Source organism: Megalobrama amblycephala, linkage group LG18, assembly GCF_018812025.1.
Source record: "Megalobrama amblycephala isolate DHTTF-2021 linkage group LG18, ASM1881202v1, whole genome shotgun sequence".
Taxonomy (NCBI): Eukaryota; Metazoa; Chordata; class Actinopteri; order Cypriniformes; family Xenocyprididae; genus Megalobrama; species Megalobrama amblycephala.
This window is the reverse complement of record NC_063061.1, coordinates 4,784,070-4,798,278: the sequence shown is the minus strand read 5'-3', so window position 1 is coordinate 4,798,278 and position 14,209 is coordinate 4,784,070. Positions and strand designations below refer to the sequence as shown.

Below are 14,209 nucleotides of genomic sequence, written 5' to 3'. Positions count from 1 at the left end.
TTTGATTAAAGCATTTATCTAAAACAAATATTTGGCAAAAACAAGAATCTACAGCAACAGGTTTTATTTTACTATGCAAAAGAAAAAATGCATAGAAAAACAAAAAGCTGACAGGAAAAAGCATACATCAACTACAGCATAATCAGTTATTAATATTTTGTTGGTTCTCTCTTGTTTTTCTTGTGTTCATAATTTCTTTGTACGACAACCTGGCCAAAGATGATGTCCGCACAATTTCTTATGTTTCATTGCGTTATCACAAATAAAACAATTGACAAATTTTCAGTAATATTTGAGAAAAGGTTAAAGATGTCAGTTTTTGGCCACTACTGTTTTCCTGACTATTATATTTCATATGTTAGACTTTACAGGGTTATAATATGGCTAATGCAGTTGGCTACAGATGGTACCAGACTGATAAAAAGAACATTGCTGCTCTGATTCCTTCCATTGTGGAAAAATTAAGCCAAAATATCCCAGTAACAGTCGTTGCTGATTACGTCATTTGGAGCCGCGGCATCAAGGTCCCGCCCACACTCCCGCTCCCGCAGACTCATTCGCAAACACAGCTGTCAATCATGATGTTACATCCCGTTTTTATAGCATCTAATAACTAACTAAAACCAAACTTATTGGGAAAACAAACACTTGAACGTACATCTATGTCATAAGAACTACCTAAAACGACAGAAAGAATCTTTGGAAGTTTGGCTCATGTCCCATTCGATACTGCAGCCAGCCACCAGGGGGTGATCGAAATGCTTTGGCTTCACTTTTCAGGACTTGTGCAGCACACTTTGGTGCAGTCCGTGGTTTTCCCGTGGAATTGGGCTACTTTAACACTGTTGCTGCGGGTTGTTTTTCATGTCCGTGGGTTGAAGCAACCCCAAATAACATGATATTTAACCCCTGCAATGTGAATTTTACCAGGGGAACCCTGCCAAAAACACAAATTTTATCCCCTGGGACCGGAGGACCCCCGAAATGTGATTGGGCTAGTTTTGAGTAGCAATTGGGTGGGTTTTGTTGTGAAAAACTGGCAACCCTGCATGGGTGCAAATGAATGAATTTATGTTGTAGTACACAGTTGTCCATGTTCCCTGTGTATCTCAGGACTTGTGTTTAGCTTTGACAGCTGATGCAGAGGCTGTACCTTCTTCATTACTAGACAAATGTTCCTCTTCATCCAGCTGTAAGCTACCGGAGGAAATGCGCATGCGTGCCAGAGGCCCAGTCCGCACCAGTCGGCTGAGCCCGGGGCAGTAGGACGAACACACGGCATCCGAGTCCGAGTCACTGTGACTCAGTTCTGACCGGCTTCCTTCTGTCGGTTGCTCCGGCAGGAGAGACGAGTGCAGCGGCAGGTATGTAGGCCGTGAGAGGCCTTGCCGTCGAGAAAGGTGAGGATAGTGACCCAGTGGTCGAAACTCGGCAGGCTCACATAACATCTTCATGTCAGACTGGCTGTACGAGCGGCGAGGAAGTCCCGTTTGGTAGCTGCAGTCGTCACTGAAGTGGCCTAACTCTTCCCTGTCAAAGTCTTTGCAATCTCTGTCTCCAAAGCTACCCGCTAAGTAAAAGCCTGGCGCTGCTCCGAGCACCGTAGACCAACCGACGCCAGAATACTGCTGCCAGTTTATAAGGGCCGGGGAGCCATACGAGGATCCGGAGAAGCTGGAAGAGCGCACAGCGTCATCTAGAAAGCACATGGGCGATTGCTGATGAGCGGTGTGACTGCAGCACGGCAGCAGGACTGGAGCACAAGAGTGATCCAGAGCAAACGAAGCACTCAGCGGACACACCGGCACCAGAGGTACCGGATGAAGGTGCAGGCAGGTGTGAGGGTGGTTTGGGTAAAGCAGCACCAGCTGCCGTCTGTTGGGACGTTCGCGCTGTGAAGCGCAGCATCTGCACCGGGCTCTCCGGTCGCTCCTGTGCACCTGCTGTACATCGGGCCCTGCGTCTGCCTCCGAGTGGAAGGGCTGAAGGGAAGACGCCTGAGAATCCTCGAACTCGGACGAGACGAGAACCTCCACGGCTGACTGACTCCGCTTCCCGCCCGGAGCGCAGCCCGCATGAGGAAAACCACACGACTGCTCGTATGCCTGCAACACAGTCAGAACGCAAAGAGCCTCTGTTTTATCAATAGCTCCTTTCACACATACATACAGTCCTTACTGGTAAATTACCGGTAGGAGATCATGTGTGCGTCTGGCAATTTACTAGTAAGGGAAGTTGTAACATTACGGGTAAATTACCGGTATGATGCTGTGTGAACGGAGCATGAAGATTACCTCTATAAGCATATACAAAGTCAGAATGCGTTGATGTAAAGCCCAAAGTATACTTCACTTTTTACGTGTACACGAGGGTCAGCGCACAGTGCACGTGACGCGAATTTCATCATCAAAAGAGTATGAGCGTACTGTACATGCACCGCCGAATTTTTGTAACTGAGTGTACTTTGTACGCACAGGTCGCACATGCGCATTTTTTTGTAGTAATTTATCCACAAGGTGGCAACTGTGCCCTGGGGGCGTCAATTCATAAGGTAGTCAAAGAAAACCTGCATAAACAGAACAGACCGGAACACATGCAAGCTACAGTGACAATGGAGGCCTATATAGACGAGAGGTTGTGTGAAAAGGTTAGAAAGTACCCTCACTTGTACAACTCTAGCATGAAAGAATACAAAGATGTTTACATGGGTTGTACAACCCCAATGCTGGAAATGTTGGGACATTTTTTAAATTTGAATAGACTTTCCAATCACATGAGCCAATATTTTATTCACAATAGAACATAGATAACATAACAAATGTTTAAACTGAGAAAGATTACAATTTTAAGCACAAAATTAGCTCATTTCAAATTTGATGCCGGCTACAGGTCTCAAAATAGTTGGGACGGGGGCATGTTTACCATGGTGTAGCATCTCCTATTCTTTTCAAAACAGTTTGAAGATGTCTGGGCATCAAGGTTATGAGTTTCTAGAGTTTTGGTGTTGGAATTTGGTCCCATTCTTGCCTGATACAGGTTTCTAGCTGCTGAAGAGTTTGTGGTTGACTTTGATGTATTTTTCGCTATAGTTGAAAGATCTGGACTGCAGGCAGGCCAATTCGGCACCCGGACTCTTCTACGACGAAGCCATGCTGTTGTAATAGCTGCAGTATGTGGTTTTGCATTGTCCTGCTGAAATACACAAGGCCTTCCCTGAAATATGTCGTCTGGAAGGAAGCATATGTTGCTCTACAACCTTTATATACCTTTCAGCATTCATAGTGTCTTCCAAAACATGCAAGCTGCCCATACCGTATGCACTCATGCACCCCCATACCATCAGAGATGCTGGCTTTGAACTGAACGCTGATAACACACTGAAAGGTCTTCCTCCTGGAGGACACGGCGTCCGTGATTTCCAACAAGAATGTCAAATTTGGACTCAAGCCTTGGCCCACAGGACACAACGGTGCTTTTGGACCATGTTCACATATGGCTTCCTTTTTGCATGATAGAGCTTTAGTTGGCATCTGCAGATGGCACGGCGGATTGTGTTTACCAAAAGTGGTTTCTGGAAGTATTCCTGGGTCCATTTAGTAAAGTCATTGACACAATCATGCCGATGAGTGATGCAGTGTCATCTGAGGGCCTGAAGACCACTGGCATCCAATAAAGGTCTTCAGCCTTGTACCTTACGCACAAAGATTTCTCCAGTTTCTCTGAATCTTTTGATGATGTTATGCACTGTAGATGATGAGATTTGCAAAGCCCTTGAAATTTGACGTTGAGGAACACTGTTTTTAAAGTATTCCACAATCTTTTTACGCACTCTTTCACAGCTCTGCCCATCTTTACTTCTGAGAGACTCTGCCTCTCTAAGACATCCCTTTTATAGCTAATCATTAATCAGTTGCTAGATGTTCTCCCAGTTGAATGTTTTTTTTTTTTTAATTTCTTGCTTTTTGAGCCATTTGTTGCCCCCGTGCCAACTTTTTTGAGACCTGTAGCAGGCATTACATTTGAAATGAGCTCATTTAGTGGAAAAAAGTGTATAATTTCTCTGTTTAAACTTTTGTTATGTTATCTATGTTCTACTGTGAATAAAATATTGGCTCATGTGATTTGAAAGTCTTTTAGTTTTCATTTTATTCAAATTTAAAAAACGTCCCAACATGTCCGGATTGCTCAAAACTGTGCATACGTTGAACGCCTGTGTACGCGTATGAGTCAAATGAAGCATACTTTGCAAGGCTGTGTGTACGACGGTGTGCGTACACTAGAGTACGCGTTAGAAAACGAAGTATACCCAGGGCTTTAGAAGTCTGCTTTGGGCCAATCATAAAGCTCTTATGTCGATGACGTCATTACTCCGTGCTGTTTACAGTAAGCTCCGCTGCTTTTTAATAGTTTTCTATGTAAATATGCACTAGATGACATCTTTGACCGTTGCGCCACATCTTGCAGCTTTTTCAATGTGTCACTTTTAAGATCCAGCCTTATTTTTACATTATTTTCTCTGCAGTTTAATACTATTATGAGTGTCTCCTGTCTCAAGAGCAAAAACATGTTCTGTTTGATCATCCCCTTATGCTGCATTCACACGGGGCATTGGCGTCAATGTTTGGCGGAGGCATCATAGTGACAACAGACAATCACATTACTTTTCGGTGTTGCATGAACGCAATTGGCTAGCGTCTGCACTAGGGTATTTACATAAGGTGATCTGACGTCTGCATTGGAGTTGAAAAACTTCTGCCATGAGCAACGATAGTGAAAACTGATAGTAAAACTAAAACGCTTTTCCTGGAATGAAGTTCTGAAACAAAATTTACCAGTATTTTGGTGCTGATGTGTGAATGGTTTCTTTTCCGGTAAAAAGCCAAAAGTCCTCTAAATGATCAACATGATCAAAACTTTGCTGATAAACCTGTCACACACAATCTCCTCCATCCCTTCTGTCATCTGATTGATAGTTTAGACTTTTTAGCTAGTAAAGGTCTTTTATAACTGTACAAACGTCCACCTTCACGGTTATGGTTCACGGGTCTTTTTGCTATGAAATCTTTACTGATTTATATCAAGTAAAATTAAGAATAACTTATATGTGGTTAGTAATATTTCAAATATAGGTACTCGTCCATCATCTCCTTGCTGCAGATGAACTCTGTGCTTTCGATCTAGAGCAAATGCAAACATACATGTGAGAGAAATAATGCCAGAACTGCAACGACACCGACAAGAACGACAGAAGCACATGGATAGGATAGTGTTCTGTTTAAATGTGTGTTTTGTTTAGTTGATCCGTGGGACATTTAAATACCCTTGTGTTGAGGAGACTTTGCCTTGTGTCAGAAAATGAGTAACACCTTCCAGCTTTATTAATATACTTTATGTACCTGCTTGGAAACATCAGTCAGCAGGTCAGGCGAGGATCTGCATTGTCTGTCTTTACCGTACCTTCTGAAGGAAACAGAACAACTCATTATTTTAAACATGGGCACTTTTTTACAGAAATAAGAGTTTTTAAAACTGTTTCTAGACATTTCTCACCTCTTAAAAGGTAAGTTCTTCTCAGATTTCTTTGCGAAGTCCAACAGCTGCTTTTGAGTTCTTCCACTGTTGGTGGCAAATTGTGTAATGACAATATTTTTCTTTAATCCCAAATCATTCTGATTAATTGGTTTGATATTTGTGCATTATAAGACTCTTGATATTGTCCAACATCTATAAATGACTGGCTGATAAACAGAAGTGCTCAATCTGCCTTCATCATTTCCATGATTCAAGATGTTCTTGTCTGTCTTTCTTCAGCCGAAAAGAAATGAAGGTTTTTGAGGAAAATATTCCAGGATTTTTCTCCATATAGTGGACTTCACTGGGGTTCAACGGGTTGAAGGTCCAAATGTCAGTTTCAGTGCAGCTTCAAAGAGCTCTACATGATCCCAGACGATGTCACGCGTGACTTTCCAACATGATTACGTAATGGCATTTGTGGTTAAAAACTATATAATTTTTATTTTTTTAGAAAATGAGCGATGGTTTCTCTAGATAAGACTCTTAGTCCTCGTCTGGGATCATGTAGAGCTCTTTGAAGCTGCACTGAAACTGACATTTGGACCTTCAACCCGTTGAACCCCAGTGAAGTCCACTATATGGAGAAAAATCCTGGAATGTTTTCATCAAAAAACTTCATTTCTTTTCAACTGAAGAAAGAAAGACATGAACATCTTGGAAGACATGGGGGTGAGTAAATTATCAGGAAATATTCATTCCGAAGTGAACTAATCCTTTAAGTGTCACAATATCGTAGTATTGTAATGTTATCCACCTGTATCTAAAGCAAGATCCCCTGCTGTAGAGGAGCGATTTCTGTTTGCCCTTCGGCTCCTCAGACAGACGGAAGAAGGCATGATACTCCACACACATCTTCCAGAAGGCCTTACAAACGTCACGACTGGCCATGGCAAATTCTACAGTGTCCTTACAGGACGCCTGAGCAGAAACAATGACAAAAACATTTTCCGGTTTGATGTCACAGAAACGGCAATGGATATTTTGCTGAATGGTTTTCAGATTTCCATTTTTTGAAAATGGAACAGCAATAATTACCACAATCGGTGCATGAAGTTTTATCAAAAAGTGTTTCCTCTTGAAGCTGAGCTTACGAATATTGGCCCAGCTGAAAGAGTTTATTTTGGTATTTCCCTAAAATAAAAGCATAAAAGACAGTAGTTAACAGACGTTTGTTCGATGTGAAAATAACAAAACTGCCAATATTCTGTAATGGCCTTATTATTATTTTTTATTATTATTTATATAGCCTATACCTGGAAAACCAGCACTCCAGAGTGAGTGACAGCCAGATTGATCCTCATGTCTTCTCCATCGCTGGCTGCGTGAGGTCGGATGCCGTACATGTCCAGTTTACGGGCGACCTCGAGCAGCTGACTGTCCGCTTGAGCTGGGGATTGACCTCTGCAGCACGGGACAATACAGGGGTTTATCGTTTCTCTGTGTTGATTTTTAAGGTTAAAGTATGTTAGGTCAGAATCTGAGACAAAGTGTGAGTTACTGTACCACAGAAAATGATTTCCACTCATCCCTCTGTATGTGAAAACTAACAAACATCAAGTGTAATAAACACTGTGGAAGTGTACTGAATAAACGTGAAATACTGTGAAATTACAGACACAATTAAAGAAGCCTGTTTTGTTTCGCCCCCACAATAAAAACTACAGAGCTTTGATGAATTAAACATTTAAATATCATCTTACTAAGACATATTATTGGCAGATAGAGAAAAAAAAATCTTGGTAACACTTTAAGACTTTATGTTTTTAATACACTAATCATACCTTGTAATGCATCGTAATATGTTCTCATTATAACCACAGTTGTAAAACATTATAATACATCTATTCAGCATTTCACAAGAAATATAATGCATTAAAACAAAACCAATTTCATTCCTGTAACAAGGAAATTACAGATATAATGCATTTGAAATTTAGTTACAGTTATTTATGAAAATCTTTATAATGCATTACACATAAAGGCCTCAAGTAAAGTGCTTCCAAAATCTCTTCGCAGTGTGTGTGTTTTGTAAAGGTCTGTCCACACAACATTACCTGTGTCTCTTATGGAAGCGTGTGATCTTTCTGTGGAGGCACTCCTGGTTTGGGATGTACCTCTTGTTTTCCAAATGCTGCTTGTCCAGCTCTTCTACATAGTCCCCGATCTCTGCTGCAGAAACACACAGGCATTAGTTCAGACACACACGCACATATCAAAGCTAAGCTACAGGAGAAACTCTACATACCCTGCAGAAGATAGGAAACCAGTAAAGCAGCACTGTTATCATTACAGGTCAGACTGCCATTGGACAGATCCTGTTTGATCTGCAGTGCGAACAGATACCTGCAGGAGACCAGAAGATGATGACTGTCTGTTGTGTTGTGTCATGTAGTGTGTGTGTGTGTGTGTGTGTGTGTGTGTGTGTGTGTGTGTGGCACCTGGTTAGCTCTCTCTGCAGCTGTCCTGGGTCTGGTGGGAAAAACTTCACTATGAAGCGGAAGGTCACACCATTTCTTCCTGTTTTAAGAAGAGGATAATATCGTGTTTTGTTTGTACTGTAAATGACAGAAAATGACAGAAAAATAACAATTCTCATTCACTAACCGTAAATACCTTATGCCGTATTTGTGGGTAAAATCTATTAAAACCTGTTCACATTTTCATACAATATGTGTATACAATAATGTTATAAGCCATATTTTAGATATTGTTATAAAGTGAATTGATAGGAAAATGCAGCCTCTGTGTTGGTGTGTGCAGCAAATGAGAGGATATTATTATGGAAACTTGTTTCCACCATGGAATAAAACAATTTAAAAGATAATTGCGAATTTATATCTCACAATTCTGAGAAAAGAAGTCAGAATTGTAGGATACAAAATGTGAAAAGTGTAAAAGTCACTCATTTTTATAAGTAATGCTTATACAGCGACACCTGCAGGTGAAGTTACAGTGGCAGTGCCTCCCTTGATCCCATTGACTTTTAACAGACCCCCTAAAGCGTGCGCTGGGTTTAGTGGGGGGTAATTGAGAATGAATAAGGGAAAGTCACGTGAGGGGAGGCAACGCTTCCATACAGGTATGTTTGCATTAACGAGACCGGACAGTGACTGAGTGTCTGTGAGGAGTGTCTTAAGTAGTGCTGCTGATTGGGACTGTGATGAGTGACAGGTGCGTGTGATCAGTACTCTGGTGAAGGAGTGCGTTGTGATTGGCTGGGTGCTGAGCCTGGCATGTCTGTGACAATTAAAAAGCCACTTAGAAATATCACTGCTTTATGTCACGTCAAAATCAAACTCGAAATGGCCTAAAAAAATTATGACCGTGAGGTGTTTAGTGAGCAATCAGCTTGATGAAATTAAAGCTACATCTTCATGTCTGATGATTGATGAATAAGCTGAATATTAGTTCACAAATAATATATATTGTTTAAATTGTTACTGCCTTTAGTTATTATTTTGGAATAAATGTAAAAATGCATAAAAACACTAACTTTATGAAATGTATACTTGGTTTTAATAAATTTAACAATACATAGTGTAAAAATACAAACTATAATTGTATTTGGTCTCTTTTTTATGTAATGTTTATTTAACCAGGAAAATTAAGTAAAACAGGGACATAAATTTAGATTTGAGATATATATATATATATATATAAATTGAGGACTTTGTCTCTTCATTTTAAAACACCACCGCACATCACTGATGAAGAGGGAGATGCATGACGTAAGGTCTTTCCTCCGGTTTCACAGACAAGGCTTAAGATAATCTCAGACTAAAATGCATGTTTGAGCTGAAACTGAAAGTAACTTGCACTGATACATCTTAAAATATGTCAGTGTCATTGTTTTGTCTCAAGATGTACACCAGTGATGTTTTTTTCTAGGGTATGTACAGGTGCTGGTCATATAATTAGAATATCATCAAAAAGTTGATTTATTTCACTAATTCCATTCAAAAAGTGAAACTTGTATATTATATTCATTCATTACACACAGACTGATATATTTCAAATGTTTATTTATTTTCATTTTGATGATTATAACTGAGAACTAAGGAAAATCCCAAATTCAGTATCTCAGAAAATTAGAATATTACTTAAGACCAATACAAAGAAAGGATTTTTAGAAATCTTGGCCAACTGAAAAGTATGAGCATGTACAGCACTTAATACTTAGTTGGGGCTCCTTTTGCCTGAATTACTGCAGCAATGCAGTCCAACTGTTGGGTCTGGCATATCGCATCTTCCTCTTCACAATACCCCATAGATTTTCTATGGGTTTAAGGTCAGGCGAGTTTGCTGGCCAATTAAGAACAGGGATACCATGGTCCTTAAACCAGGTACTGGTAGCTTTGGCACTGTGTGCAGGTGCCAAGTCCTGTTGGAAAATGAAATCTGCATCTCCATGAAGTTGGTCAGCAGCAGGAAGCATGAAGTGCTCTAAAACTTCCTGGTATACGGCTGCGTTGACCTTGGACCTCAGAAAACACAGTGGACCAACACCAGCAGATGACATGGCACCCCAAACCATCACTGACTGTGGAAACTTTACACTGGACCTCAAGCAACGTGGATCGTGTGCCTCTCCTCTCTTCCTCCAGACTCTGGGACCCTGATTTCCAAAGGAAATGCAAAATTTACTTTCATCAGAGAACATAACTTTGGACCACTCAGCAGCAGTCCAGTCCTTTTTGTCTTTAGACGCTTCTGACGCTGTCTGTTGTTCAAGAGTGGAGGAATGCAACAGCTGAAAGCCATGTCTTGCATACGTCTATGCGTAGTGGTTCTTGAAGCACTGACTCCAGCTGCAGTCCACTCTTTGTGAATCTCCCCCACATTTTTGAATGGGTTTTGTTTCACAATCCTCTCCAGGGTGCGGTTATCCCTATTGCTTGTACACTTTTTTCTACCACATCTTTTCCTTCCCATCACCTCTCTATTAATGTGCTTGGACACAGAGCTCTGTGAACAGCCAGCCTCTTTTGCAATGACCTTTTGTGTCTTGTCCTCCTTGTGCAAGGTGTCAATGGTCGTCTTTTGGACAACTGTCAAGTCAGCAGTCTTCCCCATGATTGTGTAGCCTACAGAACTAGACTGAGAGACCATTTAAAGGCCTTTGCAGGTGTTTTGAGTTCATTAGCTGATTAGAGTGTGGCACCAGGTGTCTTCAATATTGAACCTTTTCACAATATTCTAATTTTCTGAGATACTGAATTTGGGATTTTTCTTAGTTGTCAGTTATAATCATCAAAATTAAAAGAAATAAACATTTGAAATATATCAGTCTGTGTGTAATGAATGAATATAATATACAAGTTTCACTTTTTGAATAGAATTAGTGAAATAAATCAACTTTTTGATGATATTCTAATTATATGACCAGCACCTGTATATTAAAGCTACTGTTTATGTGTAAATGTCCTAATTGAACAAAGGCCTAATCCTGGCTTATTCTAAGCCCCGTCTATGAAACCAGACCTTTATCTTATTTTTATTTGAAATAAAATGCTACTTTTTTATTTTCTTTCTACCAGCCAACAATTATAATGTTGAAAACATGCCGAGAGCCTCTAACGAACACAACTTCTGCACACTTCTGATTGACAGGTCTGATAAACAGCACGCTTTTATTTAAGTGTTGTTAATGTTTTGCTTATTTCAGCATACAGTTTGTTCAAATTCAATAAAGTTGGCATAAAACAGAAGTTGCGGTCATATTTTCTTCCCTATTGTGATGTATATCCGAGTGAAATGGCATTGCAAACAAGAAAAAATGTTTTTATTGGATTGGACTGTAGGATCGTTGTCATTTGCTAATTGCTGCGATCTCTGACAGCTTGCTGGACCAGAGAACAAATACATCTGCGTACACGTGCATTCGATGGAAATTACTTGCGCAAAGTTTTTCTGTGCATATAAGTGCATACAAATAATCCAAACAACTGTTATTGAATAAGATTCAATTGGATTTGTTATTAAATAAAGCATCAAAAATACTAACTTAATTAGTAAAACAAGGCCTAAAACAATACAATAACCTATATATAAAAATATATATAAATAATAAATTAACATAAATATACAACTATTTGTATGCACAACATAATTATGAACAACATGGCAACATAAGGGTTGTTTATTATTTATCATATTTACTTACTTTTAATTTGTTTTGCAAGAGGTTTAAGCAGTTCCAGCCAAACCTATGAAGAAAATGACTTCAGGTCAAACCATATTAACAGCAATAACTGAGTTTATATAATATGTTAGTGTCTCAAAATCTACCAAAAATAAGCACTTACAAAACTGCCACAATGATGTCGAAATTCCAGCCCAAAGTATTCCTTTTCCACAAGTTTAAGGTGTCCACATACTGCGTTGAAGAAATCCTTTCCCAGCACCCTTTGCTAATAAAATAAATCAAAAGCATCTATGCTTTTATATCAAAAGAAATGCATAATAGTCATATTACTGGTATTTAGTATTCATACATGATATCAGCCAACGTTAAATGAGAATTTAGAAAAATAAAAGCAACAACAAATGAGAAATGTTAATATTATTTGTCAAAATCTTGTGAGCCTTCTAGCCAACAACTAACCTCTGAATGCACATTAGTGAGATATATGTTATTCCTGTGAAGATTTATAACACAGGATGAGGGATACGGAGAGTCTTTTGGTGAGACACTCAAGCATGCACAGAAAAATTGGGATGCTGACATACATTTTCTCTCCAAACCCTTAAGCCAAACTGTCCTGGCATTCACTCACTCAACAGAATGACACACACACACTTTCATGACTTATTGTCCCACTCAAAAGATGCAATAAATGCCCCTCAGCATACGGCACAAAATAATGGAGTTGCCCTGCATGCTGTTTCAACATGTGACTTTAACTCTCTCTGCTGAGAATCAAAGGATCGCCTCACCTCCATCTCAAAAACATGCTCGCTATCATCCAGAAAGACGACTCGAAGAGCGAACAAACTGTCTTTCTGTGGCTTTCCTTTGTTTTCCGAGGTGAAGAGATCAGGTTGTTTTCTTCTGCAGCTCATGTCGCCCTCATGAACTGACACCCTAAAAACATCAGCAGACAATTTCACACAGAAATACATTCAGTTTCAAGGCATGACACATTCATTAGTAACTTATTAACCATTTCATACAGATTATTACTAGTATTAAAAATACAAGTTGCATAAAAATAACTTTACAATATATTTTATAGTGACATCTATAAAAAAAAATCTGAACTTTGAGCCTGATGTTACTCCACACTACTGTATAAAAAATGTCATTAAGTAATCAAATGAGCTTAATCAGGGATTTATTGTATAATGAAAAGGCAGAAATGTTGTTTGGCATCTAGCAGGATGAAGAATTGAATGAAGAACACTTAATGAGTAGACTAAATATGTGTCATCTTTTACACAGTCAGACACTTGATATCACCAGTTCATGCTCAGTTTTAATGCATCAAATAGCAAAAAGCAATATATGTGTACTTACGTTTTTCTGACGCCATGATGTGAATTTCTGCCTTTGGTCCTCTCTCATGTCAAATGGATGAGGATGAACTACAGCATCACGTCCTTCATCTACAGACACTGAGCAGAGCAGCTCAAATGAAGCTGTGAGGACAGAGATTCATACAGCGACTCCTCCTGAGAGCCAGAGATTCCTGTTTGTCCATTCTGTGTTTTTTAACAATACCACCAGTTTTAAGTTATTCTTAGCAACATGCTGTGCTTTGGTTATGGTGGAAAATGTTTTGAAGTGTGGCTAATATAACGATAATTAGCCTAAATATAGGCCTATATTCAGACTATATTCATCACATTATTATAGTTTTGACACAGATTGTAGACACTAAATAAGCATGTAGAACAACAATTAACGTTAATAAAAGGCAAAATTTGCAACATCAGTGCATTGTGTGTCACAGAAAACCAAATGTTTCTCACTGGAGAGGTTTCCTCTCAAGAGACAATTATTAATTTGCATTTAAATGTATTTTTTTTCCTAAATATTAGACTTTTTAATCAAATGTGTCTTTGCCCTCAATCCATCATATATGCTTTACAAAAACCGTTTAATCCTCTTGTGCTCTTGGGTTTGGTCATTTTTGACTAAATTTTTTTATTTTATTATTATTATTTTAATAATCTTTTACTTCATTGTAATGGTACCGAAACTTGGCAAAGGTTTTGGCATTTGCTATGTGGAAAAAAATCATGGACATGATTCGAAAAGTTTAAATGATCCTGAAAATAATTAACACATGAATGTTTACGGTCAAAAATGACCAAATGACGAATGGGAAGCGAGCGAATTTCATCTAGTGGAAGCGTTTGGTACTGCACCCAAACAAAAATCTTACTGAAAGCTCATTTTTTGAGATATCAACCTCAAATTTGGAACACAACTTGTTTAGATTTATGGCCTTGATTTTCTCACAGTTTTAGAGTAAAACATGTTATGGAAAATATAGATTCCATAGAAAAATTGAAAATAGTGCATTTTTCATAACAATAAACGTAAAATTCTATAACTTTTTGTTCACTTTTTTACCTTTTTTTTAATCTTCAGCAATAATCTGCCAATTCTGTAAAAAGAGACCAAACTTAA

The 14,209-nt window shown here is 39.0% G+C and overlaps 1 protein-coding gene across 1 annotated transcript; it reads right to left on the bottom strand.

The window, feature by feature from the left end:
• Window positions 1-677: 677 nt before the first annotated feature.
• Window positions 678-12,658, bottom strand: frmd7 (FERM domain containing 7). The gene is made up of 12 exons (XM_048167320.1): window positions 12,511-12,658; window positions 11,880-11,984; window positions 11,738-11,780; window positions 8,013-8,091; window positions 7,820-7,917; window positions 7,629-7,743; window positions 6,828-6,975; window positions 6,610-6,705; window positions 6,329-6,492; window positions 5,551-5,616; window positions 5,397-5,460; window positions 678-2,105 (listed from the first exon to the last, which is right to left on the bottom strand). Exons 1-12 carry the CDS (start codon window positions 12,634-12,636, stop codon window positions 1,110-1,112), a joined length of 2,100 nt encoding a protein of 699 aa, XP_048023277.1. The 5' UTR covers window positions 12,637-12,658; the 3' UTR covers window positions 678-1,109.
• Window positions 12,659-14,209: the final 1,551 nt, after the last annotated feature.

What these genes read in the sequence shown, in the direction of transcription:
- frmd7 (XM_048167320.1), bottom strand. Translation starts at nt 12,636, where the DNA reads ATGAGCTGCAGAAGAAAACAACCTGATCTCTTCACCTCGGAAAACAAA. An exon ending in TCTTGCAAAACAAATTAAAA is followed by an intron (nt 8,092 to 11,737) that starts GTAAGTAAATAT and finishes TTCTTAAAACAG; the next exon opens with GAAGAAATGGTGTGACCTTC. An exon ending in CTGGAGTGCTGGTTTTCCAG is followed by an intron (nt 6,706 to 6,827) that starts GTATAGGCTATA and finishes CTTTTATTTTAG; the next exon opens with GGAAATACCAAAATAAACTC.